We start from the raw sequence: 13,135 nt of genomic DNA on the forward strand, positions 1-13,135 counted from the left end.
CTCTCTCAGCAGCTTGGCTTGGGTGGGAACCAACCAGCCATCCGGTGGCCCCTCCCCTCCCCTCGGAGGCAGCACCCCCTCCGGCTGGAGCGGCTCCAGGCCTCTAACGAGTGCTGGCTGTTGTCTCGTCCAGGCCCCCGCCGCGCTGCGGGAGAACGCGCCCGGGCAACAGAGAACACTGTTGGTCAGCCAGAGAACTCTGTCTCCCTTCCAGCCTCCCCCCTAGAGGCTCCCGAGGACCTGGGGTGTCAGAGCCGGAAAGACAGGACAGAGCCCCTGACAGGACAGAGCCTCAGGCGAGGAAACTGAGGCCCCCCAAAAGCAATTTCCCAAGGGCCACCTCGAACTGCTTTCAGAACCCAGGCCAACACTGGACAATTCCTCACAGGCTGGAGTCCCATGGTTTCTTCTCTGGGTTAGGACATCGATCACCAATGGCCCCAGGTCCGATCAAGTGCCCAGTAGATTGTGTGAGGTTGTCTTTAGAAGATTTTAAGGGTTGAGGGGCTCTAGGCACATCACCTACGTGTGACTTCTCGTCCTCACAACAACCCTATAAGGTAGGAATTGGGATCATCACAAACTAGATGAAGAAGCTGAGGCCCAGAGACAGGAAGCAGCTTGCCTGAGGTTGCACAGCTAGTATGTGGCCGAGCCAAAATTCCCACTGAAGTCTTTTATGCCGTAAGCTGGTGGTGCTCTGCCAACCAGGCAACACTGTCTTTGCATCTAGCAGCGCGTGGTAGCAAAGAACCCTCGGTAGGGTGGGCCTCGGCAAGCCGGAGCTCTAGCCTTGGCTTTGCCTCTAGCTTTTATTTGTGCAAACAGCCCTCCTATACCTCATTAGGGCTCACTTTCTTATTTATTTGACAGAGAGAGACACAGCGAGAGAGGGAACACAAGCAGGGGGAGGGTCAGAGGGAGCAGTAGGCCTCCCACTGAGCAGGAGCCCGATGCGGGGCTCGATCCCAGGACCCTGGGATCATGACCTGAGCCGAAGGCAGACGCTTAACAAGTGAGCCACCCAGGCGCCCGAGGGCTCCCTTTCTTATCTGTGAATAATGGTGAGCCAGCCGGCCCTGCTTCCTTCGTGTGATATTCTATAAGACATGCAGGGTAGGTGCTATTATTCCCATTTTACAGATGGGGAAACTGAGACCATTCTTTTATTCATGATGAATAAATTAGTTGTAATTTGCTGAAGGACTTCTTTCTATAGGCCAGGTTCTTTGTCCCCAGAGAGGGAGGTGACTTGCTCAAGGCCACACATCTAGAAAGTGGCAGAGCCAAGCCTCAAGCTGAAGTGGATACTCTAACATACACTTCATGGCCTCCAGGATTATGCAAAAGTGGCCACAGGATCATGGTTTTCTAACTCCTGCAGAAAGCCACTTGGATCCCCCTTGAGCACAGCCCATGGCACTAAATAGATCCCAGGAATGCTATTCTCCTGGGAACTTTTGGCCTGGAACATATTTACAAAACTCTAGAGGGGATGGAAATATCCCAACCCACTCCCTATAGACCCAAATTAGCAATTTTCTTATTCTTTATAACCCCTCTGGAAATGCAAACTATGTAATATTGGTCTAAAATTAGGAGCATAAGTCCCAAGAGAAAAGTCCCACTACTTTGGAGAAAATGTTTTCTTAGCCTCATCCTGGCATTTTTTCTAAATCAGAACACGGCAGTTGTCTTTCAAATAATTATTTTCTCCTAGTGTGTATGGACTGGAAGCAAAATACGTTTAAGAGAACGTATTTTTTACTGTACTGCCAAATGTTGAAATCCAGTCCCTTTTACCTGGCTGTCAATCTATTCAGGTAAGGCCTAGAATACTTGAACAGGAAGAGCCTGTTCTATGAGCCCAGGATGGCTTCTGGAATGAAGGGCCCTTTAATAATAACAACGGCCATAATGTTATCTGTAGCCAACACAGACTGACAGTAACGATGTGCCAAGGAGCGGTGTGAAGTGTTTTATAGCCACTATTACGTTTAATCCTCAAGATTACCTATAAGATGGGTATTATTGTCCCATTTTGCATATGAGGGTAATTAAGGCCTAGAGAGGTTAAGAGATTGACCAAAAGTCATATGGTTATAGGACAAATAGTGGTAGAGTTAGAATTTTAACCCAAACCTGTGTATCTCTGACGTCCAAACTAAGATATTGTCTTCCATAACAGGTCTACACACTACGTGCCAGACACAGTCCCGAGTGATTCACATAATAACCTTTTGACCATTGCAATACTCCCCCTAAAAACTTGGCCCCATCCTTCTTCCTTGCTCCCCAGTGCCGAGACTCGCACTAGCTTCAGGCCTGTCACGGACTTCGAGGCTCTCTTGTTAAACTGCTGACCCCGTTAGCGGCTGTGCCAGGCTTGGTAAGAGTACGTGTGAAATACAACACCTTTGAATAAATGAATCCTAGTAGATGCCCAGGGCCTTGGGCATATTACTTAACTTCTTTGATCCTCAGGCTTCTCATCTGTCATTTGAATGGGTTAGCTTTGAGCTCGAATTTTCTAGAATTCTATGACAAATGCAGGGCTTGTCTGGAAATGAGTGTAGGGCATGAAAGTTTTGTTACATGGGGGTAGAAGTGACTTTGCTGTCAAGGCAGAGGAATGTTGTGGGTTGGGGGGACGTGAGGCCCCAGCTCCTAGGAGCAGTAGTGAATGGACAGCAAGTAGGGAGGGGGTAGGGTCCTTCAGCTGGCCAGAAGACTGAGCCAAAAATTGCCACCTCACTGAAGAGGACACGGTGGGTCAGAACCTCTTGGGTGCAGGAACAAGCATATGGTATGTGTGACCCTGGGAGCAGAGCTTGTCCTACCAGATGGAAATCACCAAGGGGCTTGAAAGGGAGGGAGTTCCCCATCCCTTCAGGTAGTTGTTCAGAGGTTGGGCAGCTGTTGGAAGCCTCGTAGAGGGAATCTGACCTGTAGAGAGCTGACTTCCCAACGTGCAAACTTGATTTTGTCCCTCTTCTGCCTGTCCGCTTCCTCTGGATCCCAATTGCTTATGAATATAGTCCAAGGTAGCTCCTTACCATGGACGGTGAGGCTTCTTACAATCTGATGCTGACTTGGCCACGTTCACTTCTCACTACCTCAGCTATGGTAGCCATGCCTAACTTCTTGCTCTTTTCTGAACACATAACGTGCTTTTATATTTCTGAGTCCAGCCACATCCCCTGTGAGTCCTTTTTCACATCTCTAGGCGATTCATCCCTTTGGCTGAGCTATAACTTATGCATCGACTTTGTCAACAGACCATGAGCCCCTTGAGGGCAGGGCCTAGTCACACGCCTCTTCGTATGGTATCATGGGGACTGGAGTAGGAGCTGAGTGCAGATGAACGAATGAAGTGGGATTAGATGACATCTGACAGGCTACATGCTAAGATCCTGCTATTTTAGTTCATTTCAGTAAGCATTAAAATGGTGGGCCTTCCACGTACACTCACATGGTGAGGGTTGATAGGCAGATAATAACAGTGCTAATGTGAACAGAGACAACAGGAGCCAGGGCCAGGAACCAGGGCATGGAGAGGAGAGAGAAAAATACGGAGGTGGCTACCTAGTGAAGACAGTCTTGGTCTGTCTCATAGTCCCAAACTGTTCCAGTGAGTGGGTGGGAAAGAGGAAAGAGAAAGCAATGGGGATGATCCTGCTGGCCATGAATTTTGGTTCTTTTGGGATTTAGAACTGAAATTGGCTTTCTTTAGAAGGCTCCACCCCTGCTCCCCAGTGGGTATTTTTAAGGGAATAGGTATCTGGGGGCCAATTTCCAACCCCTTCTGCCCCTTGACCCGCTGTATCAGCACCACACAGTTAGTAGCAGATAATCCAGCAAGTAGGGCCTGCCCACAAAAAGGGTCTGCCTTTGGTAGCCTCTAGGGAGATGAGGAAAAGTCACTGGAATCCAGTAGCAAGTAAGTAGGCCTACCACAGAAGCCTAGTTCCCCCTCATCCCTTTTGTCTTCAGTGGCATTTATGTGGCCATCCCCCTGGTTTCTGCCCCCTGGGTTATCAATCAGAATTTGCAGTGTGGCACCAGCTAGTGCTTTCCAACTCTTGTGGAGTTCCCACTGAAGACCCCCATCCTCTTGCTCCTTGCCCAGATTTTAAAAGAGAAGTCAGAAACTCAGACCAGCCCAGTTTTTGATGGTGGCTAGAGAACAACGCAGTGTACAGATATGGTCTCTCCCATGGGTACCTCACTGTTCCTGTGCTCCACAGACAGCAGGGACCTGGGGTGGAGGGGTGTTGGAGGGGGGAGCCAGGCCAGATTCAAGGGCAGTGCTGGGTGTAGGGCTCTCTTGGGAGCCTTGAAACCCCCTCCCCTCCCTTTTTTGGACTCTTGACCGAAGTTACTTTTCTTCCTATTTTTATTAACACAAATCCCTAAGTGTGTTTATGTCCGGAGAAAATACTATGAATAACTGATGATACATTTGTTGATTAAATTGTGAATCATCCTGTGGGGAAAGGGAGATCGGAGAAAGGAGCAGGAGCTTTGGAGGCTTGCAGAAGATGTGTCGTAAAATATTTAGCAAATGATAGTCCAAACCACAGGGAAGAAGTCAGAGAGATGGGAACTTGCAAGCTGCCAGGGTTTAAAAGCTATTTAATGCTAACCATCAGTGCCAAAGAGCTGAGAGCGTCTCCCTTCCTCCCCGCATTGGCAGCCACAGCTCCGAGAATGTGGAAAGGGTTTGGACCGGCTGCACGCGGTGCTGGTGGGAACAGAGAGCAGGCAGCGTGCTGAAAGACTTTTTGTTTGAGAACTCTTGTAAACAAGGGATCTCCTCTGAGGTGGAATCCTCACCTTGTCTACTGCTCACACGTTCTTTTCTTTTTTTTTCTTCTTCAAGATCTGCCAGATGATAAACTCTCCACATGGAACAGTAGTGGAGCCTCTAGTCAGTCATGGGGATGTTTCAGAATATCCTGATGTTTGACATCAAGGGAAAAATAGCCATGTGATGGACTGAGTTTGTTACTCTTCTTCCTGGTGTTTTGATAACACTTCGACATCGACTTCAGTCGCTGGTCCCAAAATGCTGAGGTTGTTATCTAAAGTTTTGAGCTACAAGTCGTGGCTCCTAAAGCTTTAGGGACCTTACATTTTTAGGGCTGTGGTCAGGACTCATTTCTGTAACTGACCCTTTGGAGTCTATTTTGGGGTAAAGGATGAAAAGGTCTCTCCTGATATTTTGGCCTGAAAGCCTCAAATGTGAAGTTAGGTTCTCCTAAGTATCAGAGCCTTATTAGAAGGAAAGATAAACTAAGGGAGAAGCAGCAGGGAAATAATGTAGGTCAATGGACATAACCATCCTGGGGAGAAAGAACACAGGAGACTGTGTTTTTAAGGTACCCTTCAAAGTCACAGTATCATGAGTTCACAGGTAAGCAATTGCTAGTGAATTTGGTGGCTTCAGTCAAGGAACCAATTAATGCGCCAACAAAGTCCCCGCTTTTAGGGAACATACCATCTGCATGCTAGGGAGCCATGCATCCCCTAAATGATACAGATAATTAGCCTTTGAGGTTAGAAAAGCAAAAGATCTCTGGGCAAGGTGGTCCCAAGGAGGACAATAGGAATAATTCTAGCAAAACTGGTCCATGTGCATCAGAACCAGAAAGTGGTTCTTCTCCCTCATTCATGTTTGGTTTTGGTTCCTCTTGTTGCTTTGTTCCTCCTGTTTTGCTTTCTTGGAATGTCTTTTCTCCTACCCTCTACCTATCCCAAATCCAACACATCCTCTGAGACCCACTTCAGTGAACTTAGAGTCACACTCGACTATTCCAATCTTCATCAATCCTTACTTCCTTTGAATCCTTACAGTACTTAGAGCCATTTATTGGGCACATGATTATACTGAGTATTATAATCTGTTTTTAAGAAAGATGAATCTTTCCCCCTCAATTCAACTATAATTGTTGGTACCAAATCTTCCAACACCTCTGTTACCCACAGCTTCTAGCAGTGCCTGCCACCGGGTGTATCACGTACGTGTCAGTACCCCATCAGTAGGCTGCTCGTGATGAGCGAAAATCCTGGCTGGGTCTAAGGGAAGAAGACTGGATTCTTGGTAGGCCTAAGGCTGTGCCCCAGACTTGCACATCCAGGGTAAGAAAGACATGCTCTGAAAAGTTTTTGGTCCTGAAGTTTCCCTTCTTTTTTTTAGTTGTGGTTGTTAAGGCAGATGGAAGGTTCAGAAAAGTTGTGAATTGAGTGAAAAATTAATCTACTGAGAATGAAAGTTGACCAGCAGTTCCATTCACATTTTTAAAAATGTGTAAGAAAGAAGAAAATGGGGGTGCCTGGGTGGCTCAGTAGGTTGAGGCACAGAGTCTGTTCTCTCCCTCTGTCTGTCCCTTCCACCACTCATGCTCTCTCTCTCTCAAATAAATAAATCTTAAAAAAAAAAAAAAAAGGAAGGAAAGAAGAAAAGTGAAGGAGGAAGGAAGAAGGGAAGGAAGGACGGAGGGACATAAAAGAAAATAAAGCCTGGTGGTGGGGGTATGATAGGGGGTGCATAAGACTCAGGCTTCAAATACAACCAGCAGTTTCATAATGTGGTAATTTTTAATATTAAAAGTAAATTGTAAATGTATCTTTATAAACAATATGCATAAAATAGATCTATTATTCTAAAACCTTTTCTTTTTAAAATGCTTTTTCACAGTAAATTTTTTAGGTGTCAGATTTCCCCTCAAAATAATAGTGCAATCGGAAGAAGGAACACATTGTCAGTGAATGCGGACTTGTCTGCTAATACAAGTCCTTGTAGATCTCTTGTAGGAGCGGGTGAAGACTCATGTCTGTCTCTGTTTTCTTTATGACTTGCAATAGCTGCACATGTTCTGTTACAATCTGTCTGAGGTCTGTCATTTTCTGGAGCAGCTTGGCAAAGAGCTGAGAGGACTCGGGGTGGTTCAGCTTGAGCTGGAGCTCCAAGGCTTGAAGCAGGTTGTCCTGGATGTCCTCAATGGGCTTCACATTCAGCAAACCTGGGCGGTCTGGGGGAGGAGGAGAACAGGAGTTCAGTGAGAGACACCTCTGGCCCCACATCGGAGGCATTTTCAGCCAAACTAAATTACTCACCAGTCTTTTTGTTGGCTTGTTTTGCTCTGGTTATAAAATAAGGCGGGGAGGGAGGGTAAGTAGACAGTGGGCAAGAAGTGCATATGGGAGGGAGGATGGACTGAAACCAAGACTCTCGGGGAGCTCTTTCCAGGGGCATCGTTTCCTGGCTGGGGCTAAATCTGCCTGATCAGGTGACCTAACACAGTGGCAACACAATCCTCTCCCCAGACTGAGGACTCTTCTGCCAGTATGTTCCTGCTCACCAGAAATCTCATTTTCAACTGCTGCCCCTTCTTCATGAATCTGTGTTTTATAACCTTACTACTTACTTTCTCACCACAGCTGTTGATATGCTTTTAAAACCAGCACTGTCTTCTTTTTCCCTTAACATGGCATGTACATTTTTACTGGTGTACGTTTGGAAGGATAGAGCCCCTAGATTTTAACAGAAGTTTCTTCTGAGTGGTGAGGTAATTTTCACTTTCTTCTTTTTACTCTCCTTATCTGAATTTTTAAATGGAGAACTTAAATTACCTTTAAGCTTTGTTTTTCTTCATGCAGATCTTGTAAGATGCATCCCTAAATATAGTGTCCTTTACTTCTTTATTTTTTTGCTTTATAGTATTCTATAGTATTCATTATCTTTTCTAATCTATCTCTGCTGTGCTTACAAAAAATTTACTGATTTTAGTATATTGAATATATTCCAATTTCCTAAACTCTTGTCAATTCAAATAGTTTTTATCATGGACTTATTTTCCTATTTTGGATAGACTATCACATCTGCAAATAATGATAGTTTCATTTATTTCTTCTTTTCCAGTGTTTACACTTCTCATTTCTTTTTCTTACCATAGTGTATTGGCCAATAACTCGAATATGGTATTAAATAGTAGTAGTGGTAGGAGGTATTCTTGTTTTATTCATAACCACGACAAAATTGCTTCTAATGGCTTACCACAAGAATGATGTTTACTATAGATTATGGTGGATACATTTTACTCCTGGCTTTCCAAGAGTTATAAAGTTTTTAATTTGTTTTAGTCAGGAATGCTGTGACATTTCATCAAATGCTTTAAGCTTTTTCTTTCTAAAGAAATGATCAAATGGTTATCTTAATCTAGTAAATTATATTAATAGATTTCCTTATATCATTGTACTCATTTGCTCCCATTTTATTCAGGGTTTTAAAATTTGTGAGATTTGTCCAGAGTTGTCTTTTTTGTGCCATCCTTTGTCTGTTTTGGTAATAAATGTTAATTAGCCTTCTAGACTGATTTGAGAAATTTTCCTTCTGTTTCTATGTAGTAATGATCTGTTCCTTTACGGATTCTTGGAATTCATTGGCAGAACCATCTGATCCTGATGGTAAATCTTTGGCTATCTTTAATTTTTCTCCTATAGCTTTTAATCTCTTTAGTAAAGAGCTTAGTCAAGATTTAGTAAAGACTGTTTACTCTTTATAAAAGTAAAATTTTGTAATTCATATTGGAATAATATTGTATATATATATTTTAATATAAATATTTAAAATATATATAATATATAATTTTATATATATTCTCTCAGAATCTGAAATCTCTTATTTTTATTTATAACTGAATGCTTTTTATTTTGTATATTCTCTCATTTAAAAATCTGATTTGCTAAAGGCTTTTTTTTTTTTAGAAATTCTCTCCATTTATTGAGGCAAAATCTGCTTCCTGGTAGCTGCTTCTTCTTTTTTTTTTTATTATGTTATGTTAATCACCATACATTACATCATTAGTTTTTGATGTAGTGTTCCATGATTCATTGTTTGCGTGTAACACCCAGTGCTTCATGCAGAACGTGCCCTCTTTAATACCCATCACCAGGCTAACCCATCCTCCCACTCCCCTCCCCTCTAGAACCCTCAGTTTGTTTTTCAGAGTCCATCGTCTCTCATGGTTCGTCTCCCCCTCTGATTTCCCCCCTTCATTCTTCCCCTCCTGCTATCTTTTTCTTTTCTTTTTAACATATATTGTATTATTTGTTTCAGAGGTACAGATCTGTGATTCAACAGACTTACACAATTCACAGCGTTCACCATAGCACATACCCTCCCCAATGTCTATCACCCAGCCGCCCCATCCCTCCCACCCCCCACCACTCCAGCAACCCTCAGTTTGTTTCCTGTGATTAAGAATTCCTCGTATCAGTGAGGTCATATGATACATGTCTTTCTCTGATTGACTTATTTCGCTCAGCATAACACCCTCCAGTTCCATCCATGTCGTTGCAAATGGAAGGCTTTTTTTTCTTTTTAAAGAAACACAACTTTGGTTTTATTCATCAACTCTTTTTAAAAATTCTATTTTGTTTTCAATTTAATTTATTCTTTTAACTTCCTTTAAGTCTATTTCCCCCTCTTTTTCTAGCTTCTTGAGTTGAATGCTTAATTCATTTAGTTTTAGTATTTCTTGTTTTCTTGTTTTTTTTTTTTAAAGATTTTATTTATTTATTTGAGAGAGAGAATGAGAGAGAGCACATGAGAGTGGGGAGGGTCAGAGGGAGAAGCAGACTCCCCGCCAAGCAGGGAGCCCGATGCAGGACTCGATCCAGGGACTCCAGGATCATGACCTGAGCCGAAGGCAGTCGCTTAACCAACTGAGCCACCCAGGCGCCCTATTTCTTGTTTTCTGATAGATGCCTTTAAAACTCTAAAATTTCCTCTGAGTGTCACTTTGGTTTCACCCTGCAGGCTTGGGTAAATAGTACCTTCATAGCTCTTTCCTAAATAGTCTTACTATTTTGATTTCATTTTTAATCTAAGAGTTATATAGAATCATGTTTTAAAATTTTCAAGTGGAAAGTCTGGGTGTTTGTTTTTGTTTTCTAACTTCTATGTTTTCTTTTCTAATTTCTCCGTTTAACTAGCTCATTTAGGGCGCAGGGTTTTTGTACACCATTCAGGATACTCACCTGATACCATTCCAAATTTTTGCTCTTGAAGGCTATTCACCCTTGTTTTCTATTTTTATCTCTCTCCCCTTCCCTGTAAACTAAGGCTTTTACTTACCTTTTATTTATTTATTTAAAATAATTTTTAAAAGATTTCATTTATTTATTTGACACAGAGAGAGAGAGCCACACCCACAAGCATGGGGAGCAGCAGAGGGAGAGGGAGAAGCAGGCTCCCTGCTGAGCAGAGAGCCCGACAATGTGGGGCTCCATCCCAGGACCCTGGGATCATGACCTGAGCTGAAGGCAGATGCTTAACTGACTGAGCCACCCAGGCTCCCTTAAAAAAATTTTTTTTTATGATTTTAAGTAATCTCTACACCCAACATGGGGCTTGAACTCATGACCCCAAGATCAAGAGTCACAGCTCTACTGACGGAGCCAGCCAGGTACCCTTACTTAAATTTTAATACCTTTCATCCTCTAGCCTCACTTTCTGAAATCATCCTTTTTTTACAGCCATATTAAGCTATTACCATACTAAGTCCCTCAAACATCCTATTTTCTGTCATGACTGTGCTTAGGCAGATTCTGTTCCTCCCTCCTGAAACAGTCTTCCTTTCCTTTCAACCATCTTAATGACTTCAACCTTTTCTTCAAAATATGGCCTCTGTCACTTTGTTCTGGGAGCCCTCCTTGACATTATCTGTTCCTCTCCCCTGTTCTCCCAACCCCCTTTGGACCCTGTAGCTCCCTATAAACACTTCAATCTCCATCATACTAGTAGATTACATTTATTGAATGATTATCATTTTCCAGACAATGTGCTGAAGGCTTTATACTCAATAGAACATTTGATCTTCACAATAACTCCATGAGGCCAAAGTTCTATGGAAGGAAAAATGAAGATTTAGAGAAAGGCATTAAATCTTGCCCGAGATCTGCCACTTCCTAGTAAATTGCAGAACTGAAATTTGAATCTAAGTCTGTTTAATTTCAAATGCTGTATTATAAGTATATTGTATTTATAAAGCATATTATAAGTACTGATTTTTCTTCTTTATGTCCCCTGCCAGGTCATGAGGTATCAGAGGGCACACTATGTCTTGATCATCTCTGAGCCTCTGGTAGAAACACAGGAAGAACTCAGTTGGCTAAGTTAATGAGCGAGAAGGTTGTTCTGGCTTAGAGTCCTGGATTGAAAAGTACAGTTCTCCTGGTTGGTGAACAAGCCTAAAGGCAGGATCACTACACAATGAAAAAGTCTCCTGTAAACAGTGTTTTCCTGTATGTAATAAACTCTAGTAACCTTTATCCACTGAGGTGAGGTATAGGAGAGAAATGTTAGCAGAGTCTCACGGTGGGATTTTCAGGACTCTAAACATTCTCTTAAATTAAGTTGCTTTTCATTTTTTTTTTTTCCTTTTTAATTACAGAAGGAAACTGGGCTGATTTCTTTTTTCTAACTTCTACTTATTCCATTGACTGGAATAAGCATACTACCCCCCCCCCCCCCCCATTTAAGTTTGGAACCATCAGCAAAAAGCTCAGATTCTACGAATGAAACAAATGATGTAGTCCTGGCTTAGAGAATCATGCCCCTGGAGGACATGCGCCTTTCTCACAATTGCCATACAATCATGAAAACTGTGATGCTTTAGCCCCTGACAGATCTTGGACTGGTGCCTTTGGTTTAATGATTGCGGCTCCTCTCCCTGATGAATGTTCCAGATTTCAGTGGCCCGCAGCTATGCAAATGCATGTGCATCTGAAGTGGCAGCATTTTGTGTGAAGGCCACTGTTGAATGTGGCTCCTCCATGGGCTGGGACCCCACACCCTTGTGTAGAACCTCTGCTCACTGGGGCACTGGCTCCTTGGAACCCTATCTCCTTCTTCCTTCCTCTTGGGCAGCATCAGTCAAAACTTCTGCTGAAGAGATTACATTAATCTAGTAGGTTTCATTTTTCGTGACTGCTCAAACAACCAAACCCTAAAATGCAGCTGATCAGGCTTGCTGGAAACACTTGGCTTCAGTGCAGTATAATGGAACTGGCTCCTTTAGGAGTGGAGAAGGATCTGGTTTGGATTTTCAAATCCCTCTTTGGCAAGTTAATTTTTTTTATTATGTGACAGATGAAGTTTGGCTGAACGGCTGAAATTTTGTGGCCACTGATTTATATTTTCTCTAGTGAAAAGTTAGATCATTTACAGATCTGTCCCTGTCCCCTTTACTGAGCCTCAGTCAAGGCGAAATGGAGTGCAGTTGAGTGGAAAAAGTGGCATAGTTTAACCAGCTCTGTGATCCTGGGCAAACCGATCAAAGTCACTGGGCCTCAATTTTCTATTCTCCAAATACATAATTCACATAATTAAACTGGGGAAATACACTCAAAATGTAATTAGAAAAGTATATTAACAGGCTTACCCTTTAAATTTAAAACACTTGGCTTCTTTAAAAAACGAAAATGCTTCCCTTAGTCTTAAAGCAATCCCTAGAATCAAAGGTAAAAGGGATTTGTCCGGGTTGCTTGACACCTTCTACCCTGCTGAAAGGCCTTCCCTCTCCCCTCTCCTCTTTCTCCTTCCACACGCATTCAAACCCTTGCTGAGCTCAGCTGGACACCACAAACGTGCCGCAGCAATCTGTGTAAGCACCCAGAGCTGTCCTGGGTCTTCACCCTTCCCTCTCCACTCCCCAGTGCCTGCTAAGATACTGCTTTTAGAAGATCCATCTGAGATCTTCCTGCACCTTACTGAGGGTCAGAGTTGAGGTCTGGAATTGGATCAGGGTCAAAGGACCCCATTTACTGGCCTAGGCTGCCTAGAAGGCCCTTTTGGGAAAGTGAGTGTTGACTCACATACTCCAGAACACAACACTCGAGGAAGCTGGAGTCAATTACTGGTTCCTTACTCCCAGGCTGCAAAGAATTGGGAAAGCAACCTTTCCGGTCCCCACTCACACAGTGCTGGAACTGATTATAGAGGGCGGCTGATTATGAGCAAACCTACAAAACTCCCATAGTATCCAGATCTGGCTCCATTATGGAGAGAGATATCTAAAGACTTCAATTCTCTTGACCCTCCTGGGATCTGCCCCCCTGGGCCAGGCAT

General features: G+C 43.3%; 1 protein-coding gene across 4 annotated transcripts in view; it reads right to left on the reverse strand.

The window, feature by feature from the left end:
* Nucleotides 1-6,578: 6,578 nt before the first annotated feature.
* PPARG (peroxisome proliferator activated receptor gamma) overlaps nt 6,579-13,135 on the reverse strand; it is a 131,503-nt gene continuing 124,946 nt past the window's right edge. For 3 of the 4 annotated variants that reach the window (XM_034997700.1, XM_034997699.1, XM_034997702.1), the window contains one exon: nt 6,579-7,034. In XM_034997700.1, coding sequence (XP_034853591.1) covers nt 6,787-7,034 — 248 coding nt within the window. In that variant the 3' untranslated portion in view covers nt 6,579-6,786. The remainder of the gene's footprint in view (nt 7,035-13,135) is intronic. The other variant, XM_034997701.1, reaches the window with a different exon arrangement.

This window comes from Mirounga leonina, unplaced genomic scaffold, assembly GCF_011800145.1.
Source record: "Mirounga leonina isolate KUSES-001 unplaced genomic scaffold, KU_Mleo_1.0 Mir_94, whole genome shotgun sequence".
Lineage (NCBI taxonomy): Eukaryota > Metazoa > Chordata > Mammalia > Carnivora > Phocidae > Mirounga > Mirounga leonina.